This window comes from Ixodes scapularis, unplaced genomic scaffold, assembly GCF_016920785.2.
Source record: "Ixodes scapularis isolate PalLabHiFi unplaced genomic scaffold, ASM1692078v2 PGA_scaffold3__209_contigs__length_174095766, whole genome shotgun sequence".
NCBI lineage: Eukaryota > Metazoa > Arthropoda > Arachnida > Ixodida > Ixodidae > Ixodes > Ixodes scapularis.
In genome coordinates this window covers 106,467,657-106,490,130 of record NW_024609868.1, presented here as the reverse complement: position 1 = coordinate 106,490,130, position 22,474 = coordinate 106,467,657, and the positions used below count along the sequence as shown (strand labels likewise).

The window sequence follows — 22,474 nt, the reverse complement described above, 5'->3', positions numbered from 1 at the left end:
TATATCTATTTCGTCGAAATGGCGCTATGCCACTACGAATGAGAGATACACAAATGAAAACAGGTATTCCTCACCTGCGTTCTTTGGGAAAAGAATAGGTTTTCTCAGGAGATGGCGTTTACCCTGGAATTTCACAGCGCTTCATCTTTAGGAAGGCCGAACACGTGCACTTTGGGCCCCGTTTTGTTATTACCGTTACACCGAGGCACACAACATTTGTCAGGCATGACGGAAACAGCACTTAATCATCGAGCACAATACGCACAACACTCACAAGTTGTCCGACGTTTGTAACAAGACGAACAAAGAAACCAACCGAGACAAAGCTTAAGCGTCTCTGAACACGCCGAAACAAGCTGCTTTCATTCGTTTTTCAGTGTGGAGCGCCCTGGAAACATGATGATGATGATGATGATCTTGCAGGTGTTCCCTTTGTATCGGGCGGTTCCGAATCACGTTCGTACCTAGCCAAAAAAAAAGAAACATTTCTTTCACTTTCTCCTTGTCCTTCGCGTTTAATTTGCGTTTGTCCTTCGCCACCAGTCCTCCAGTCTGCTTTTCGTTCTTCTAATTACTTTCCAGCTCCGTCCCATCGGCCTAAACACGCCGAAGCAAGCCGGCTCCATCTGCCGAGCCGGAGCCGAACAACACCGTAGCCGCACCGTAGGCCATGTAGTGGTGACGTAACACACTTGATCGCGGGAGACCCCAGGCTTTCCTCCTCTAGGTGGCTTTTACCAGTCTCTGTTCCTCTATTTTTTTGCCCTTTCCACCCCTCTCCGCTCCGCACGCTTTCGCACACCACCGGCTTCTGCTCCTCCCGTTACTGTGTGTTGGGTCTGTGGCTCAGTCAACAGCGCTCTCGGTTTCCACGCCGGTGCCAGGGACGCGATTCGTTGAACCTGTTACCGTTTTATTTTTTTCAAAATTGTTAAGTGGTTAGAGAATGACCGACCTACACATTTCGTGCTCACGCGGCTCCTGAAGTTAGTTGGCCCTGCAAAAGTACCGCTGTAAAATTTATACTCACAGATTCTAGATTTCTAACAGTGCAAAATAATTAATTCTGTATAGGTAACTTACATTACAATAACAAGAAAGAAAGATAAAGCTCAGTCATTCTAGCTGGCAGCTAGTAAAACTTGTGTGTGCAATATTCGAATATGCAAAGCTGAATATTAATTTGTCTTACCAAGAATATTCGGAGATATTTTCCCTTCTTTGTTTCGTTTTCCTAAGCGACGCCTGAAATCAATCATACCAATATTTAGTTTCAAGTTTATTTATTGGCGGTGAAATATTTTGTCGCACTTTATTCTGTCTTACTCCAAGCACACCGAGAAAGTACTTAGTAAAATATGGACAGTGCCCGATGAATAAATGCCTCGTGACTACTCGCTATTTTATTTACAGTATCCTAGACGACCTCGTAAAGTATTTTCCCTCAGTTCCTCCCCCCATCCCTTTCCTGTTATTGGCAAGGCCTGCAGCCCCCTAAGTCATTGCTCTAGTTAAGACTTGCTTCGAACAAGGACAACCAAAACAAGGAAAATCGGTCGAAATCGCTGCTGCCACCACGCTGATTCTCGGAGTAATGCGTGAGCATTTCGCGCAGCGGATATGAACAAAGTATAGTGAATGCATCCTCTGAGCACTTTTTCGCATTATGAACACCTCCGAAACCCCTCTTCTCCCTGTTGCAATCAGATCAGTTGAGCTAACGGGTACATATAACACGGCGGCCGGACAGGCTTGGCTGGATATGGAGAGCGACCGCGTGACACAACACCTAGCAACGGAGTTGCGGTGGCGGATACGGGGCTAGGGCATACTTGAGCCACCGGCGGGGCGCCCGCGGGGCGTTGCTGGGCGGCCTGTACGAGTGGCCTATGGTGGGTTAATGTTTTGTGAAAAAAAACTATCCGCAGACATTCGCCGCAAATTGGCATGAACGGGGGGCCGGGGTGGGTTGAACACGCGCCCCACCGACACCCCCCCATCCCCCACTGCGTGGCGCCGAAATTGGCGAGGGGGGGCGTCGCCGGTGATATTCGGTTTGTTGGTGTCACGCCATGGCGTCACTCCCTATAACCAGCTAATCTAGTCGGGCCTCCGTTGCTATGCGTCCTATTTCCAGTGGGGTTGTGGCACCATCCCGTGGTGGCGTTGCGAACGTGTGTTGCATACGTGTGTTCAAAACCTGCCCAAGGTCATCGCATATGTACTAGGGCACTAATGCTAAGCATTAATAATGCAAGAAATACATTTCTTCATCTGCCGTTCTCCCCACTGCTTTCTTGGAGCAGTTAGATTTTATCTTACCGCCTGAGGAGGCAACGAGTGGGAGGTCCATTGAATTGTGTTTAGCTTAGTGAACCATGGTACATAGCAGTAGGCCAGTGACATACACTGTTCTTTAGGAAAATGTAATGACTACCTGAACAATTCTGGTTTTTTATTGACTAAAAATAGAAAGAGATAGAAGCACTTTACCATTAATGAATCGTATCTGCACCACGCAATGCAAACAACATATGATTCTCTCTATATTTCAGAAGAAAACAGAACTCCAACATTTTTTTTTATGCTAAAGTTCTAAGTTGGTGATAAGTTAAGGGTAAAGTGGAAGCTCCTTTCACGTCTTTTTACTTTAGTAGAGCGAACGCTGGAGAGAAGGCCACCTCCTCTCCAGCGTTCGCTCTGCTAAAGTAAGAAGGCGTGGGAGGAGTTTTTACTTAAATCAAGCTGCCACCAACTATACTTAAAGATGAGTTTGTAGGTATCGGAACATCTAGCGGCTAACTTATATTCACTGCAAAAGCCAATCTAGGTTTACAGTAAAAATGACCTCCTTGATGAGAAAGAATAGACTAATTTTTTTTCATCTACAAAGCGCACAAGCTTTATTATGTAAAAAGGCTTTTGGTACTTTAGTGTTATACAATTATTTAATAAAATTTGGTTTCGCATTCAAAAATGCTTTATTCATACTAGCCAACCGACACAGCTATTTGCGCACGCACACTATTTTGTGGGGATTCAAATGGCATAAAACAACAAGGTATGTTAATTCAGTTTTATTATACAAATAAGCGTTAGGTCGAATGCTCGTTAGCGTGCTTACCCAGCGAGCAAAAAGTAGAGATTTGCATGTCTCGCAAACGATGTATGCTTTGTGAAATTACCAAAGGCATCCAACGTTTCATGCCCCTCGATGAAGCCATCTTCCTCCACAATAAATGGCTCATCCTGTTTTGTCTGTAGGCATTCACTGCGAAACATAAATAGTGATATTGAAACTTTTTAAAATGAGAACACATTTCTTTCAGAAAGTGACAGTGCCTGCAGATTATCGCGGCGTAGTGCGTTCTCGATGCTAGCAACGCTCTATATAAACTTTATGGTCCGACTAGCCATGGGAAGCAAGATTATTTTCGGCCAGAAACCTTTATTGCACATAAGCAAATTTTATTGTGATCAGGAATACAGGTCAAAATATACTGAAATAAAATTATTGAAACCAGTACATCTAGTGTTAAATGTGATATCCTCGCTTTTAATGTTTAAAGATTTTGAAAATCTAGAAATTCTTAAACCTGGGGCTTTGGATTTTTAATACTTACTTGGAACCGATATATTCCAACAAGTTGGAGGTTTATTTGGGGTTTCTTGACCGTCTTGAATATTGCATTAACCTGTGTGCACGAAACAAGTGATAGACAAACTCGGTGTGTTGACTGAGAATATCGATGTTTAGCTCTCGAAAGTCTGTGGATTACAGCTTTATCTAGTCAACGTACAAATATTAAATACAAAACGCATACTCACGATATTCATAAGCCTTACGATGTAAAGCACTTGTAGCCTTTTGATACCTCTCAGGTACTCGTTTATTGAGCAGTCAATCATGATGTACATTTCAGGTCGCCACACATCGGGAAGCTCTGCATCAGCTAGAATGTTCCAGACACCAGGAAGCTCTTAGTGGTCAGAAATTAACTCAAACACACTGTTCGACAGAGCCCGAGAATGTTAGCCCGAGAAAGCGGGTACTTTGTATTTCATTTTTTTTTCTTAGGATTGAATGGCGTTTATTCATAGTACGAGTACAATAGAAAATGCTAATTTAGAAACGCAAATTAAGTGGTAAACTTTGATGCGCAGAAATACCTTTCAAGAGAAAGAATAAATTCCGATGTCGCATTGATGGTAACCCAGGTAGCACACCTGCTTGGTTTAGCTGGGGCCAGGATTGGCTCTTAGAACCACCGTGGAACCTCAAAACTTGGCGGAGGCATTGCTAGCTTGGCCATCTCTGACCGAGGAAAATCAAGAGACAGCCAGGGCACATCAAATACTGGCATCGGCCTGTTTACACTGGCCAAGCTATCAGAACTAAGCTAGTTCTGAATGCTTGGCCACGACTGCCCAGCCATTTACATCTGTGTGTCAGCCTGGCGTTTCACAGTCTTTCCTTGCTCCAGAAAGCCACGGAACTGCCAGGGAACGCCTTCCCTGGTTGACCAATCAATTTCCTTGGTCACTGATTGCCAGTGTAAACAGGCCGATGCCAGTATTTGATGTACCCTGGCTGTCTATTGAATTTCCTCGGTCAGAGATGGCCAAGGTAGCAATGCCTCCGCAAAGCTTTGAGGTTCCACGGTGGTTCGTAGGAATTCACTGGTCGACTCAATACGAGCAACAGCCATTTTTCGGGCATGTTGCCAGATTGGAGATAGAGTGAGCCGAGGAATGGCAAGGAATTGCCGCTATGCAATGTTCCTTGGCTCAAGCTCGTATTTTATTGGACCCACAATGCCCGCTGAAAGCCACTGTTACTCTATGGTTCTTCTAACTTATTTACTCTTTTTTTATTCGTACGAGCATTCTCTGAACATTTTTTTGGTGCTTTGTGGCACGAGCCCTCGCACTAGGAAGCGACGTTTCAGTGCAAGAAGTCTGTTTTAGCTATAGACATAAAAATAACACGTTTTCGCCACTGAAAAAAAAAAATAAAACGATTTAAAAACAGTTTGGATATGAACAGGCGAAGCCCGAAATGAACTGGTCGTAGTGAGATTGAACCGGATAAATTGGAAATCAAACTGTCGAACTTGGTCGAACTCGAACCTTATAACTTTCCCGCTTTTTACCGCGGCCTTTATCCACCCTGCCTTGCACGAAGTAAAGTCACTTTATCACGAAGAAGCCGCTTCCAGCGCAAGTGCACGAGGCGGGGAGCCTCCCACGTGATGTTGAAAAAGCGCGGAAAAATCCGGCACCCGCAGGTGCAGTGCTCAGGTGAGTCAGACGCCTGGAATGTGCCAGTGCCCCGGGACCGGAGATGATGCAGTGTCCCCGCGCGCAGCGCGGATGCCTTGAAAGGGGAGAGCTGCTCACGTCCCAGGACAGGGAGCGCGCGGGCCGATCAGCGCGGCCCTCGCGCTAAACCCCCTTTATACGGAAGAGTAGCGCCATCCTTTGAAGAATGCCGCCTGCTACCTTGGACCGATGCAGGCGGCGCTACTGTCGACCGCGAGTGTAAAAAAAGCAAAACATGAATATAAAAGGTGTGCGCGTCAGAGGAGGAGGGAGAAGGAATGCCTATACCGTTGTAGTGCAGTGCATGCTATGAGCTCATGCCGCCAATCAAATAACGACAACTGTGCAACGTCAAGGCTTTCATCGCCTTTCTTTGAGCCCATCCTTCGAAGCTGGTAGACCGAGACAGAGCGCTTTTAGCCTGTGTGTATGTATTTGCGCGTGTCTTTCAGCCTTTGACTGCGCTCTGACTCAAGCAAAGGCCGTGTCTGCTGTCTTGGCCCGATCCAGGCGGCACTACAGTCGATGCGCGGGTGTAAAAAAGCAAGACATAAAGATAAAAGGTGTGCGCGTGAGAGCAGTAGGGAGAAGATGGCGCTACCTTTCTTATTCAAGGGCGTTACCTGGCGCCAGAGCTGCTCGCGCCCGCTCGAAGCGCCAGTTTTGATACGGCGGCGGCAATAATTCAAAAAACCAAAAAAAAAAAAAAAAAAGACGGATCTGGCGCGCACTTGGGTCTTTGTTCGCGCTGCTGTCTGCTGTTTTGCTTGCGGAGGTTACAAGTTGTCTTCAAGCTGTGTTTGTATAAGATAGTTTACTGACGCCTTGAGTGCTGTCTATGCCGAGGGTTCCTGTGGTTGATGACGTCCTCCGCCTGAGTTCTACTAGCTCGCGGGTGAAAGGGCTGCATCCCAGAATGGTGTGTTCGGAATTCGCTCCGTCCTCATGGCGGCGTGGGCAATGGCTGTCTCCGTCTCCGCGCCAGCAAGCCAGGTAAGCAGGCTCGACCATTCAGATTCATTTTCATAATCAGGTGCATGTGAAACAGAACCTTTCTGAAACCCGATTTGGAACAGCTATGCTAGTAATACAACCGCCAGTGTACATGCAGCTTCAGAGATTCTCTACCACATTTGTTGCGAGTTGCATAGCGGACGACAGACTGGAGAGGCAGGAAGGGGGTAACAACAGCAGGATCTTCTCATTCCTACGCGTTGCTTTGCGTAAAGGCTGAACCGCATGTAAGCAATTAAGCGAGCGACGAGCGGCGGAGATTTCCCACAATCGCTCGTCGCGTCACTCGGTTTTTGGATTTCTAGAAATCGTCGCTCATCACCTTGGTCGCTTGCTCCCGTCGCTTTCATGCGGTTTGCCGAGTCGCACGAGTCACCGAACGAAAGCGAAGCGGATCGTCGTCGCTCGTCAAATCGCTTACATGCGGTTTATACTTAATTGCCGCGTGACTGGCACCACATGTACGATTGGCCACACGTTTCCATATTTTCTCTCATACTGTTTATGATAGTGCATATTTTTGGTTCGTGGCATTAGTTACATAACGTTTTAGAACAGACAGGTGCAAATAAATCTGCCATGGTTCTAATTACTTATGTTTATTCTTATTCCAGATACCTTGGGGTACTATGTTAGCCACCACCGGAACCCCGGCACTCCAGAAGATGTGAAGAATCTCGCTAACTGGCTAGGACACATGAATATTATCGTGACTATTTTTTTTGCAATGTAAATACGTTTTTATGTTTATTTTTGAGGTTTGCAGTATGTATTTTTTTTAATAAAATGAATTTTATTCATTTACGACCTGTGTTGTGAATACGACCAGTTAAATTGGTTTAACTGCATGGGGTTGACCAGTATACACAGTTCTACAGTACTACCAGTATACACATTTTCACAGTAAGACCGGTATCCACATTTTCATAGAAAGACCAGTATGCACACTTTCAATTTTTCCAGTTCAACCACTTTAGGCAGTGGCAGTAATCGTGCTTGAACTGGTCCAGTTTGCAAAATTTTTCAATAGGGCCAGTAACTGCCTTGCTGGTCCGGGTTGAATTTCTACTGTCAAGCCAAGCTTGGCTGACCACTCGGTACTAACTGGCCCATGCTGTATATACAATAAAGAGCCAAGCTTGGGGTACCATTGAGGTTCCCGCCTGGCCCAGGCCATAATTCCAGCGGTGAGCCAGTGCATGGCTACACAGGGAACTGCCAGTGGTCGCCAGACTGGTATACCAGTATGGGGCTGCCTAGCGCCATCGGGCGAAACAACCTAGGCCCAGTGAAACTTCCCCGGCTGCCCAGGATGGCTCAAGCTTGAGCCGGTCATAATGTGCTGCTTGGGAACAGGGTCACATAGGGTTCATAAACGTTTCTAGTCTTTTCGCGCCAGGTAGGCATACTCTCTCCTTGAATTTTAACTGATCTGCGCGACAAAATATAAATGTGCTTACCACGTGGCTCTGGACTTTCATTCAGATGTTCATCTGCCGGAACTGAAAAGAAAACTGCTGCACTGAATCCAATAATAAAAGAGCAAGCAATGATGCTTTACTGGTTCGTTGCTTTAGAAACAACGTGTATACTATCCTGTTTGGAAATTGTTCTCTACGAGCAAATTTCACCGCTTTAAACATTTCGTTTCGGGTTTGCGTTTGAAAATCTTAAGAGAATACGCTCTGGATGTTGTTTATTTTGAAAGAAATTAACAGATGTGTGGAAGAAACATATTAATTTCATGTCTACAAGTGATCATGCCCTGCATATATAGTTTTTTTCCGTCATCAAACTGAGAAAGAACCAAGCGCATTGAGGCCTTCTATTGTTTAGGCTAAGAATTCACTTTTATATTTTTCTTGCACTACCCACAGGGTCAAAGGGCGCTTCGAAGGGGAGGGGCAACTATACACAGCAAAATAGAAATAAATGAACATCAAAATTAGTTACGGGCTACTTGCAAAAAAGAAAAAAAGAAACAAAAACACCACAAGTATTAACTACATCTTTAAACAAATATTGTGAGAGCATTGATAGTAATGATGCGCGCAGGTAGTTGCATTATAATGATGCAGACTAGGTACATGATGCATTCTAGTGGAATGCCAAATTTGAAATGGTGATCGATACGTGAATAAATAACGGTGTAGAGGAGTCGTGGCGAAGTTTTAATAGTATAATACGATCAGTGCGATATATTATAAAAGCACCTACGACGCGACGAGAAAAAGAAGGTTAAGAGAGGTTATCTTTAATTAATGATATACTGGCTGTGCAACGTTAGTTGCGACATATGAAGTGAGCGGCGTGAGATTTAAGTAACTTCAAGTTGTAAGTGTCGTCTAACCAAAATCCGAGCCCTGGTAAATATCCTATATGCTTAAGACATATTTTGGCACAATGAACGCAGATGATAAAATAAGATCACATAAAAGCATATAAGGACCTTATAAGAATATATAAGGACAGTATCAGTTTAAATAAGAAGTTATAAGTTACTTATTATAAGTTTTTATAACTTTTTTATACTCCTGTGTGGTTCTTAAATGATCTTATATAAGATCTTATTTGATAATAATCGTTTATTGGACAACGAACGTTTTTATAGATATACGCTGCTGCAATCTGCCTTTCACTAGGCAGATTGCAGCAGCGTAGACTAGTTTGATGCGAACAGGGGTACGTACTACCAAAACACTCGTGGCTTACGAACCAAAGCGGACACATTTCTGCCAAATGTAATCTCTTTCAATTTTAATATCATTTGTCTAACTGAAACATGGCTCAACGAGGAAATTTCAAGTGCAGACTATTTTCCACCTTCTCATACCGTTCACAGTCGTGACCGTGATTATTCTTTAACTCGCCAGAAATTCGGAGGGGGTGTATTAATCGCCGTAAATCAGTCAGTTACCTCGCATCGCAGACAGGACCTTGAAACCTACCCAGAATGCGTTTGGATAGAATTGCTTTCAAATGATGGTTGTTACTACCTATTTGGGAATTATTATTTCCCTCCCCTATCGGATAATCGTATTTTTAATGAACACTTTGATACATTGGAAAAAGAAATTGACTTTTCTAAGTTGAGGGTGCACATTTATGGTGATTTTAACCTACCTGGTGCCAACTGACAGTCAGGATTTGTTACTAGTCTAAACATTATAACAGCAAGCAAATCGTCTCACCTATTGAATTTTATACATTTTAATGGCCTTAGTCAATTAAACGGGTTTGATAACAGTGCTGGGAATGTCCTTGATCTTTTTCTTTCAAACGTGCCAATCATCGGCTTAACTCTTGCCGATGTTTGACTTGTTATGGTTGACGCTTTTTACCCACCCTTTATTGTTGCCTTCCATAATTCGTTGAAATCTGCAGCTCTCCCAAAGCAGACGTATTACTCTTTCGACACAGGCGATTATTTTGGTCTTTATAGGTTTTTTTCAAAATTACGACTGGTCATCCATTTTGAAGGACGATTCAGTCGACTCAGCGGCAAAGTCGTTTACGACGGTAGTGAGAAATGGAATGGAAAACTTTATTCCAAAACGGTCATCGAAACCTAGAAAGTATCCTTCGTGGTATTCTAAAGATCTAATATATTACATAAAGAAAAAATCACATTGTCACAAATTTGTACAAAAAAAAACAAAAAAACAAAAAAAAACGCATGGCAAATGTGGTATGCTAAGTTCAGCATTTATCGGAATCTTGTTAAAAAGTTGTTTATTCATGACGAATGTGTGCATTTAAACGTAGTAGAAAACAATATTTTTAACAAACCAGATAAGTTTTGGAAATTTGCTAGACAACATACAAAAGGCAGTACACACGGTATCTGTGTAAGAAGAAATTCTGATTATCTGTCTAACCCGAAGGATATCGCTAACTTTTTTGCAAGTCATTTCAGTGGTTGTTTTTCTTTCGATGTTACTAAAGATAGAGCATTTCTTGACGATCCTGTCTACTCTGATGTTTGTGCAGTAGACAAAGTCACTGTTAGCGAGATCTTGGCGGCTATAAGGAAACTGAAGCCGAAACTAACATCTGGTACAGATCATGTGCCTAACTTTATTGTTAAAGGTTGCTCGATTGTTTTTGCGCCTATCTTAGAGCATATATTTCATATTTCATTGAGTAAGGCTATATTTCCATCTCTGTGGAAAGAGTCTATTGTTGTTCCTATTCATAAGACGGGGGATACATCACAAGTTGGGAACTATCGCCCTGTACCATTGCTATTGTCTTTTTCAAAGGTATTTGGGGTAATGATGCACACCCGTCTGTCTTTTTATTTCAAGCGCTGTATCAGTTCTTTTCAGCACGGTTTTATCAAGGGGCGCTCAGTCGAGACAAACCTCTGTACCTTCCTTGATTATTCAGTGCCTTTTGTTTGTAATCGCGGTCAAGTTGACGTAGTTTATTTTGACCTCTCGAAAGCCTTTGACAAGGTGAACCACGCATTGCTGCTGCACAAATTGTGACGTAATGGCGTTTCTCCTGTGCTTTTATTATGACTTGAAAACTACCTGACGTACTGTCGTTGTGTCGTACGCATTTTAAATAACTTCTCTCATCCTTTTTATCCGTCATCGGGAGTACCACAGGGCTCCAATTTGAGTCCACTATTGTTTTTAATCTTTATCAATGAGATATCTACTTGCGTAGTAAACTCAAACGTGCTGTTATTCGCAGACGACATCAAGCTCTTTTTAAGTATTAGTTTGATCGACGACTGTGACCTTCTTCAGAGTGACGCATCGCATATTTTAGACTGCCCTACTGAAAAAAACCATATGAATTTTCCATACGGGTCTTCATATAGCGTTATGGGATACGGGTCATACGGTTGGTACGGGTCATACGGTTGGTACGGGTCATATGGTTGGTACGGGTCATATGGTTCGTATGGGTCATATGGTTCATACGGTTGGTACGGGTCATATGGTTCGTACGGGTCATATGGTTCATACGGTTGGTATGGGTCATATGGTTCGTACGGGTCATATGGTTCATACGGTTGGTATGGGTCATATGGTTGATACGGGTTGGTACGGTTTGTATGGTCCATATGGTTTGTATGGCCTATGGTTGTTATGGATGATATTGTTCATGCAGTTTAAATCGTTCATATGATCTATAGGCCAACGCACTATTTACCAACAAGCTTTCACGAGGTGTGAACAAATTCAGTTTCTACACGAGGTGCAAGCACTGCGTGTGCACAAGAACGACATTCACGTGACGTAAAGCGTCTGCACATGCGCCCTAACAGTAGCAGCGCCACCGTAGCAACGCGACGTCAGAGCCGCGTATTGGTGTATATCGATCGTATTAACCACATGGTTCACTCATCAGTGAAACATGAAGTTCAGCAGGGAAACACTTTCCTTTTAAAGCCTATGCAAGATAGCAGAAAGTGCATGCACAGAGAAATGCTCGAACTTCGAGAAATTGTGAACATGCATTCCACCCGCAGGCTCGTTTATTTGTCCTCCAGTCTCAGACTTTGAAGTAGCTCATGCATGCTAATGAGGCAATTCTTTGAGGCGAGCTGCATCTGCTTTCCCAGTTGGTCACAGGCTGACGCACCTCCGACGGGCACCTGAAAGTAATGTAAACAAAACCGACAGTCACATTACATGTTCTCGTAAAATAGTTTGTACAATATCTATCTAGTCAGTAAACCCTTTTCAAAAATCTATCAAGCAACAATGGCTGTCAGTACTGCTTGCTCACGAAGTGCGTGACTGGATCCGAGTTCTCGCTGAACGCTGACGCAGGGCTCGCTTTCAGTATATACTCAGAGTATGAGAGCAAGCAATGGCGTACAGGCGTTCGCACTGACGTTGGAAAAGGGTCTATTGACTTAAATTTTATGACTGACCTAATATTTAAAATCATCTACCTTCTGCAACTTTCACATTTTGAAAAATATCACAAACATTTATCAAGGCAATACATCACCGCATGACGGAAAATACATAACATACAACTTTCGTCAACTTACATAGCATACAACTTTCGTCACCACGGGACGTCTCTGCAGTCTCCCGGGACGCAGACCTCCCACGTGGTCACACCCCGGTCCAAGCATCCCTCTCGTCCCGTTTCCCAGAAGAACGCAGGAACAGGCAGCTGTCCCGATCATACGCCGAGACCCAAACGTCTCCACTTGTCTCCATTGTTCGTTAGCACCCGGTCCGAAGGCTGAGGAAGTGGGCCTCTGTTTCTCAGCGGGGTGTCAGGGGGGTCAGCTCCCGCTGTGCCGGGTGGCCCGCTCGGCGTCGCTCGGAAGCTGCACCCCACCCACGCCGCGTCGGTCAGCATGTTCGGCGGCGCCAGAATGCAGAGCCCGAGACTCTGGTCAGTCGATGGGAGGTCGATGGCTCTGCCAGGAAGCCGAACCTGCTCTCTGGGTGGCCGATCATAACAGAATGCATCCACCAGGTGCACATTGAAAGTCGTTTATTTAGCTCTAAAATTAGTTTTCTTGTGCTTTTCAACGGAAGACTGGTGATTTTGAGGTTAGGGTGCAACATGCAACACATTAAAGCTAGGAAATGAGCGCTGAAATTTCGTTTCCCTACACCTTTAATGGAAGTGTAGCCACATAATCTTAGTATAGTATAATTAATAAATTATTATATGCATGGACAGGAACGTTTAGTTAAGTAAGTCATCCCTGCAGTCCATTAAGCACAAAATTTTAGTTTAGACTAGACAAATGTAAGCCAGAAACACTCAAATCCTGGAATTCATAAGGAAATAACTTTATTTGCGCTTACTGCAGACTTATTTTTCGCGGGCTCCATATTTCGCAATTAAGGTCGAAGCTGAAGTTTTGAAATAATTCGCGGGTTCTCATTTTCGCGATGCAGTGGGATCTCCATATAGATTCCAATGTGTTTACACTTTACCGGAATTGTTTACGGGACCTACTTTTTCAGCAATTGTAGCCGATTCGTAAAAACGATTCGACAGCAATCTCAACCAAGCGATTCGACAGCGACCTCAACCATGGGGTTGCTGTCACGTGCCTTGCTTCGACGCTCTTATTGGGTCGGGAAGGCCGCAGCCTCCACAGCTCGTCAAGTTATCGTGAAACACAGAGCACAGTTGCTGCACTCGGAGTAAGGGTAAAGGATCGCAAACTCAACATGCCCAGCACCTGGAAGAAGGCATAGGACATACACCTCGAGGTTAAAGGGATACTGAACTGAAATTTCGAACTCGCAAAACAAGGCTGGACAGATAGGCGGGACGTTGCAAAACCCAAGAACATCACTCATACAGCGATATCTCTAACGGATCGCCATATTTTTAGAAAAGAAGTGACCGGCCGAGGAGGCCGACGAGACAAGGCACGTCACGATTCTCATTCCGTCTCCTCCTCGCTACGTCCCGTGTCAAGCTGGTGAACGGAAGCGAGGAGCAGAGAAGCGAGGCCGCTTCCCCTCATTCTCAAATTCTCCCGGAGGACAGTGATGTCAAAGACCTCGCTTGATCGTGCCCTTCTTTTCCAAAAGTGCAGCGATCTGTTTGAGACATCGATGTACGAGTAATGTTTTGGAGTTCGTAGAGTCCTGTTCAACGCCTCTAGAGCCTTATTTCGCGAAATTCAAATTTCGGTTCAGTATCCCTTTAACAAGCCACACGCCAGATAAGGTGCTCCATCTGTGTTTAATGGTTCCAGAAATCTATCGATGCCCTTGCACCAGCGGAGTTGAATCGTTCATTATGAAAAGCAAACCAACAAAACTGCATGATGTTTGGCAAAAATAGGTTACAGCCTGTGCTTTTGATTTGGAACTTCAGAAAGATGAGCTCAATTCTCTGGAAATTAGAAACTATGTATATTCTGAAAGAATTACTGTTCTGCATATCAAGGTTGTCTCGTTAAAATAAAAAAATAAATACCAGAAAAAAGTACTAACCTGATATGCACCTATGAAGTCTTGTTTTGGATAGCAGTGACCGGCCCTGGTTAGCAATGACTCCATGTCCCCAGGATTGAAATGATGGTTAAGTAACGTCCACCCCTTATGCACTTTTTGGTACAACTGGAAGAGACAAAGCATCTTGTTAAAAATTACCAATCCTTTTCACGAGCGAATTTTGCAGTTCATGCTTCCTGGAAGTCATTTCCCACAATAGTGTTAAATTAGAACAATGAGAGCAAAGTTGTTTCAGTAAAGGGCCCCTGAAAAGAAAAACAAATGTTTTTTTTAAACAGACTTGTTGGGACACACGTGTCAAATAATTAATTTTACGTGAAAAAAAAATTAGTCAGAGCAATATTGACGGCGCGAGACGCAATTTAGTCGGTAGTCACCTCCCTTCCACCTGTTTCCTCTGGGCACTTTGAGCGAGTAGAGGAGAGGGAGATCAGCTTTGCCTTCGTGTTGAGGTGGCGAGAGCGAATGACCATTCCGGGACGTCATGGACTTTGCGCGCAGAATTTAAAATAAATCTCTTGCCGTCAATATTGCTCTAAAAAATTAATTATTTTCGCATAAAATTTATTTTTTGGCACGAGTGTCCTTATCAGACTGTTCAAAAAACTTTTTTTTTTCCAGGGGCCCTTTAAGAGGTGTTTGCCTGATATGCATCAGTGGAATCAGGTATTGACTAGCAATGACTTATTGCCCCCGTGACTGAAGTGCTGTTTCAGTAAAGTGCCGTTCACACTCTTGTGACCGAGTAAGACCGAGAGAGACCAGACCGGTTTTTAAGCCTTTTGCGAGTTCTTAGGACGGGATGCGCCAGAACGCAGCTGGTCCTAAGAGATTGCAAGTGGCTTGAAAACCGGTCTCGTCTCTCATGGTCGTACTCGGTTGCAAGAGTGTGATTGGGTCTTAATGCTTCCTGCACAAAAAATTCAAATGTAAGAACACAAGCCCCAAAATGTTTGTGCCATTCTCCTCCCCCTACTTTTCTGTGCATTTATTTTTTTTTATCCCTTGGCAAATCCTAAAGAATTCAAAATGCTTATCCTACATCCTTCGGTTAGACTGAGTGGGTAACCCGGAGAATTCATTGTTTGTGAGAACACTTTTCCATTCACCCCATGCTGTTCTTGAAAGCAGAAACTCCTCTCTCTTAACCACAGTCATTAAGCACTTTTCATAGACCATGCACACAAGGTTGGCAATGCCAGCACAAGCTCATGTCTTCACTTTGAGCATGGATTAAGCATATATAACTAAATCTGAGACACCGGAAGAAGGAAAAAGGAGGACACAAAAAAGAGGACGACACACATAATGTCTCGAACACAGCTGCAGGTTAATTCTAAAACCACACCATTTTATAGGGGTAAACCGCAGTCAATGCCAAGAACCCTCACACTAAGTCACACCCCCAGATTGTCAGCAAGGGGGAAAAAAGAACTGCCCTCAACGTTCCCACACTGGCCAAAGTCAACCCACCGACTAAGAAGTAAAAAAAAAATGCAGCTGTGGTTGAGACGTGTTGTGTTTGATGTTCTCTTTTTCGCGTCCTTCTTCCGGTGTCTCAGGTTTAGTTATGTATGCAATTCACCACCCTTGCCTGTACTTTTACTCTTCTCTCAATTAAGCATACGCCTGCAATTCGTAACATCTGATCTATGGAAAGTCTCTGATCCACCAAGCCTTTTCCATTATGAGCAGGCATTATTTATAAAAACCTCCTTTCATTACATTGTTTCAGAGAACAATTGTTCTTTCTTAATTAGGATCAACTGATCATATTAGGATAATTGCCAAATAATGGCAAATTCACATGATACATCGAATTGCAATTTTCATCCGTGCACCATTTGTCAAGTTACCATCATGTAGGCTATTCCTGAGATTTGTCCCTCGTCCGCGGACACTCATACTGAAAGGGCAGAGTGCCTTCTTAATCGCAGATTTTTGGCAAGTGAGTTACTCGAAAAGCGTTTTTATGGTAGAGTAGCAACAGCTCACGAATATTTTTGTTTTCAAATCAGTCAAACAAAGAGAGTGGATCATTGCTTTGTCGCGCCACTCTTAAATCTCCACGCGTGAAAGAAGCTGCAAGAACTTTGCCCAGCTGACACGCCACAGGTCCTGGTACTCCTCCGGGTTGGTGTCAAAAAGCTTGTCAAAACTCGCCTAGCATGCTGCAATCTTTCCTGCAGATCCACCCAGTTTTCCATCCACCAAGACCTTTCTTATGGCTTGTGCTGAAGAGTGGTGCACAAGCGAGCAGTGTGTAAAGGTATTTCCAAATGCCTCTCCGCGACCCCAGGACTTCATCGCTATGATGCTGAAGCCTCCTGAAGCAGGATCATACTTGTGTCATGTCGTTAGTAAAGTAAGTGACACTTCGCTCTAAGCCTGCCACTATGTTTTAGCCCACTTGGTATGTAACAGCGGCGCACAACGATTCCTTTTCATGATAGCACCGTGATCCTAGTCGCAAACATCACTTCTGCTCTTGGAAAACAGTGCCACACTGCGATGTAAGCGTTTCGCAAAATTGCAAGGCTGCGAATAGGTATAGTATGTCCTCGCTGTCGCCTGCTCGTCTCCTTAGTGTGGATGCGCTTGGGGGACTAACGTTCCATGGACGTCTTGTCACTTTATAAACCCATCCGCGGATTAGCACGTCGTGTAAATCAGCCATAGATGGACTGCGGAGTCTGCAATCACTTAACATTTTTCTTGACGTTGCCTGCACGTCATGAAAATGTGTTTCGTATCCAATTAGATATTCTCGAAGAAACAAGGAAACTGCATAATGATGTCGCACAATATTCACCTTAACCACTTAACCGGTTTTTGTTTTACAGTTTTTCATCCTAAATTTTTTTTTTTTTCCCCTTTTCTAAAGTTTGTGCGGCTTGGGCCGCACATGACTCCACAATCGGTCGCCATCCTTAAAAACGTGTACAATAAAAATATGCGTGCTGCCATCTCTCAGCAGCACCGCAAAATAAGCTCGGAGCGGGCCTGGGACGTCCAAAACAGCCAAGGGGCAAGGTAGAATGCGTGGACGTGCTACATTCCTCCTAAATGCCTAGGGAACGGCTCTAGGTGGAAGAGCTAGGCTTGCTTAAAACAGTTAAAGGACACATGCAAAGAAAGCAAACTTTTTTTTTAAACAGCCGGATTAGGAAAAGGAAGTCATAAAACAAATTTACAACGAAAAAGAAAAATTTTTAGAGCTATATTTACGGCGCTAAACGAATTTGTAGTTGGCGCCCGCGGGCACCGCGGAGAAGTGGCCCTTATTTATCACGTGATTGGCCGCTATTTGTCACATGGTACCGTAAAATACCGAGCAAGCGCCCACTCAAACTTTGGAGATAATCGTGAAAAAATCGGGGATGGGCCCTTCTTCGCTCATCAATTTTACATATAAATGTACTTTGTGTATTTTCTCAGATCCTACAAATTTGGGAATGGGCGCTTAGTGTAGTGTGGGCGGATGCACAGTATTCTACGGTACTTGCACTCTTTCGGATGCTTCGTATGGTCTCGAAAAGTTACTTATTCATCTTCGTTTGAAGTGCAACAAAAAACAAAGATTAATAAGTTACTTTAAGAGCCCAAAGGAAGCTCCTGAAAAAGCGCAAGCAGACGTGATAAACCTGTACACCGGTAAGATGACGGCGGCGGCACCCCAGAGCACACAAACTTGCACGACGACGGCGCCGCCGCCGTGGAGAAATGCATTGGAGCGGCAGCGCACAGTGCTCAGCATGCGGCGGCAGCGGGTCTCCGCGGCTTCGGCGACACAGCGCGGCGGTGCACAGGTCTAACACGTGACCAGCGACGGCTCTCACGGGCGCCAACTACAAATTCGTTTTGCGCCATAAATATAGCTCTAAAAATTGTATTTTTTCGTTGTAAATTTGTTCTAAAGCAATCTTTTTCCATCAAGGCTGTCTTAAAAAAAAAATGTTTTTTTTCCTTTGCATGTGTTTTTTAAGGTTTTAAGAAGCTGCAGTACCTTCCATGTCATTGAATCTTATGTAGTAGTATATGATTCTAAGTCACAAGACTAGGTTACAGAAAGTAACAAGAAAAAGGAAGACAGGACATCATATTGTTTCATATTCTAATTTTTTCATCAGTCCCGTATTAAAAGGTTTTCATAATAAAACTTGCACTTGTATTTTATCTACACTTCTCTTTCTCACAACGTCCTGTCTACCAAATGGACCAGCGAAGTAAACTCCCCCCCCCCCCCACACATACACACAATGCACAATTGAAATTTCTGGACACAATATTCCATGAATGTATTGGGCATCTGAACCAAGCTGAAGAAAAATTTTTGGTCTGAGGAAATAAAGGGTTACAAAACTGAAAAACATAGCAGTAGCATACTTCTCACTTTAGCACGTGTAGAAGAACCATTCATTTCTATTAGAAAGGTAGAAAAGCCAAAGGCTCAGGTTACTCACCGACAGCAACTACCAGGAAAGCAGGGGGGCATGATTGTGGAGGCAGCTGGTCTCCAATGCTTGTGCCTTTCTGAAAATTGGAAGTAAGACTTTTAAAGCAAAATGACCCCAACTATTGCCACAAAACATTCTTTCATTCCATTTCTCCTATCAAAAAAGTTGGTATGAGGAACTTTGCCGGGCTGACACGGTGCAGATTCTGGTATTCATCTGCGTCAAAAAGCTCCTGTCAAATCGTGTCTAGAACGACGGAAGCGCTTTGCATCTCCAATGAACCGTTCAGCCAGCAAGACCTTTCTTGTAGGGGTGTCACAAACCAGCCGACGTTCGAGTTTGACCAGGTTCGCCTTTTTCCAACTTCTTGCGAAAAGTTAGAAAAATGTTCGACTGCTGTTCGCACGCGCGACATGCTGGCCAGTTGGCTTGGGATTGGATGGTGATGGCTAAGGGATGAATTAAGGGCAGCACCTATTGGTTATTCCAGTTAATACAGTACAAAAAAGTAAGTTATTAACTTGTTCAGTAGTTAGAGTTAGTTTCTTTTATTTGCAACTGTTTATAAAATTAAAATAACCTTTTGAGTGAAACACAATTTTTGTAGACCTAGACATGCTTGTATCATGGTCTTGCCACGCTGTCCACAAAGTCGAACAAGTCAAATCTGGTTAAAAGTTTCGAAGGTTTGTCGAACCGGTTTGACACAGTCGAACCCCAAATGCTCGACCTAAAAATCCGGTTTGCCAAAAGTTCGCGGCACCCCTACTTTCTTGTGGCTGTGGTGTATTGAAGGCGCAAGCACGGAGTGAGTGAAGGCGTCTCCAAATGCCCCGTGGCGAGCCCAGGACTTCGTCGCTTCTACGCCAAAGTCTCCTCGAGTAGGACTACGCTTGTGTTTTTATCATGACTTTGTTTAGTAAAGCTAATGGTGCTTCGCACTAAGCCTATCATTGTGTTAAGTCTCCATCTGCACGTAACAGTGGCGCAGAGTTCTTTTTTTAAAGTAGAAAATGTTGATTTCGATTTGTGACAACTGTGTCACAGTGTGATCGCACAATGTTAGAGCTTCTCAGCAGTGTGGGGCCGCGAACATGTTTGGTACGTCCTGCCTGTCGTTTGTGAGTGTGCTCCTTTGTGTGGATCAGTTCGTCGTATGAATCAGCCATCAATGAAGAGTGCTGTTCATTTTGAACTTGATATAAATTAACTGAGCAGCACCATTTTGTAGGATGGCTAACCCGCCTAAAACCCCCTGATGTGTTTGTGTTAGTTTTGGAACTGGCGTGTAAGTGCCAGTGCACGAGGCCCATGCAGCACTTGTAAGCAAATGGCAATATAGCCCTGAAAGGAGAGGTACTTAGAAGTGAATTCTTTGCAGCTCGGCATAAAGCTATCTCGCCTCTGCCTCCTTCATAAAGTCGACTATCATTGCCCCGACCTCAAGAACTCTTTATCACCACCTCCGGAATGAACGTCATCTTGTATTTCCAGTTCCACAAACGCATTCAATCAGTCTTTCCTTTCTCAAGCCATCTGCAACTGGAACAGCCTACCATCCACCATCGTAATCCCAGAAGTATTTCTAGCAAGCTTACGGATTCATTTTTCTTGTTAAAAGTATTTTATTGCCACTGTGTATGATTAATGAGCTTCCTTTTCTTGTTTGTCTTTATTTGTATAACAATGGCACGTAAGTGCCAGTGCACGAGTTGCACACTGCACGAATCCTGACCATGCCCTTAAGGTGAAAATAAATTAAATGAAATGATTGGCAACACAGCACTCACTCATGGCACGTCTCTCTCGCATTCGCACAATAAAGGCTGAAACGCATGTAAGCGGTTTAGCAAGCAACGAGACGAGCAACTGAGACTTGTCACTGTAGCTCGGTTTTTGGATTTCTAGAAAATGTCGCTCAATTACTTGACTGCTTGCTCCCGTCGCTTTCAAGCGATTACCTTGTCGCGAGACTGACTGAGTGATAGCAAAATGGTTGCCATTGCTTGTCTCTTCGCTCGCTCAATCGCTTACACGTAATTTATACTTTTTGGCTGTTGGTGCTTGCAAAAATGTAAAGCGTGAATTTTATCAAAGGCTTTGTTCTCGCTGACTCTCAGACTGCTGCGAAAACTTTGGGTTCCAGTGAAATAAGACCACGTGATTTCTTACTTTGCTTATGAACTGAGGAGGCAGTAGCTTGAAAATCAGCTCATGGTCTCCTCAAGTTGTTTGGAACACCTTTTTTTTCTGTTTTCTTTAGCACTACTCAATGCGCGTTTTTTTTCTCCCGACCTTCACAATAAAGTATTGCCAGAGGGTTAGTATGTATAAAAAGTCCGTGCCACAGTCGAAAAATAACTCCTTATACTCTTCGCAAGCAACGTCACCAATACAGACGGTACTTCCAAAGGCGCAGGTCACGCAATATTTCGAGTAGTTTCCCAGGACGAAAATCGAACTTGGATCCGACCTCCCACAGTGGAAACAAACGGGGTGCAAATACGAGCGCTAGGACGCAAACTGGTACCTTCAGCAGTCATGGGTTCCGCAAAACACACCGCCTAGCTAGGTGGTACCAAGCCGCCACCCGATTTGCAGGACTCAAGCCTTGAACACCGATCTAAGAGATAAAGCTCCCCGATCACTCACCAAGCGCCTCGCTCGGCGCCCCACGCCCCCGTGGGAACTTGCCTCTGGGTCCGTTCCCGCCATTTGACTGCTCGCTCAGTGACAGGTCGGTTCCGGTACTTCCTTGGAAAAAGCTTGAGGGTCATCCAATGAGCAAAGAATGTGTGCGACAAGGAACCGCACACGTCCGCTTTCACGCTGCCTGCACACACAAGCACACGCGATACACGCTCCGAAAAGAAAGGGCTGGAAAAGTACTCACCAAGTAGACTGAAACCCACAGCTGGCTCTATGGGCACGCCGGCACCTGGGACACTTTGTTTCTTCAAGAACGTTCTTCGATGTTTTTCCGTAAGCCTAAAGGCCTGAAACCGCCCGAAATACGGTGGCCCGAGAGTTTGCAGCTTGGTTTGTTTTTGATTTTGGTGACGATGGCGATGGCGATGCGGCGACGTTCGCTGGTTTGACGACAGGTGTTACGACGAAACTCATTTGACGCAACGTAAATGTTCCTGCTTTAATCGACTTACATTACAAATTTTAAACATAAATAAAAACTGTTTCAACATTTATATATTTATTTGTAATAAAGTATGCGTGTACTAAACTAAAGCTTGGCCTGGCTCAGCCTCGTTTTATTTTAACATGGCGGCGACAATCGTCTCTGTTTGTGCTCTGTGCCGTGCGGCGTGCTGGACCTATTGGCTGTTCACTGATCGTCTTGTTATCCACCTCTTGCGATCCGCATCAGCCGCAGGCGTGCTGTCTAAGTATTGTGTGCCCGCCGGAAAGAATATCCAGTCTTCTCGGAGGCAAGGCTGCAACTAGGGCTTCTCGGATCGTGGCTCGGACTCCGCGAGCCTCACGTCGTCTGCTTGGTTCCTGCACGTTTCCGGCGTCGGATCCCCCAGCCTTGGCCTCAGCCCTACATGACCTAGCTGGTGAAAGACAATCTACGACAACCCGGCGTCTTTGGAATGCGATTACTACGATTAGTGGCTCTTAAAAACTCGGTAACCCCCCTTCAGTGGTGAGCTCTTCGATGTGAATGGTGTTACCTTCACAGTGTCCCGACGCTCCGAACGG

General features: G+C 44.3%; 1 protein-coding gene and 1 long non-coding RNA gene across 2 annotated transcripts in view; both read right to left on the bottom strand.

Moving 5' to 3' along the window:
- LOC115313160 (venom metalloproteinase antarease-like TtrivMP_A) overlaps positions 1-22,474 on the bottom strand; it is an 89,652-nt gene that overhangs the window by 47,128 nt on the left and 20,050 nt on the right. The window contains exons 5-9 of the mRNA XM_040211616.1: positions 7,797-7,838; positions 3,829-3,953; positions 3,624-3,695; positions 3,125-3,258; positions 1,193-1,245 (exon numbers count right to left, since the gene is read on the bottom strand). Coding sequence (XP_040067550.1) covers positions 1,193-1,245; positions 3,125-3,258; positions 3,624-3,695; positions 3,829-3,953; positions 7,797-7,838 — 426 coding nt within the window. The remainder of the gene's footprint in view (positions 1-1,192; positions 1,246-3,124; positions 3,259-3,623; positions 3,696-3,828; positions 3,954-7,796; positions 7,839-22,474) is intronic.
- LOC120840862 lies at positions 12,589-18,823 on the bottom strand. The gene is made up of 3 exons (XR_005715652.3): positions 18,764-18,823; positions 14,280-14,405; positions 12,589-12,757 (listed from the first exon to the last, which is right to left on the bottom strand). It is a non-coding gene; the product is annotated as an uncharacterized LOC120840862 (long non-coding RNA).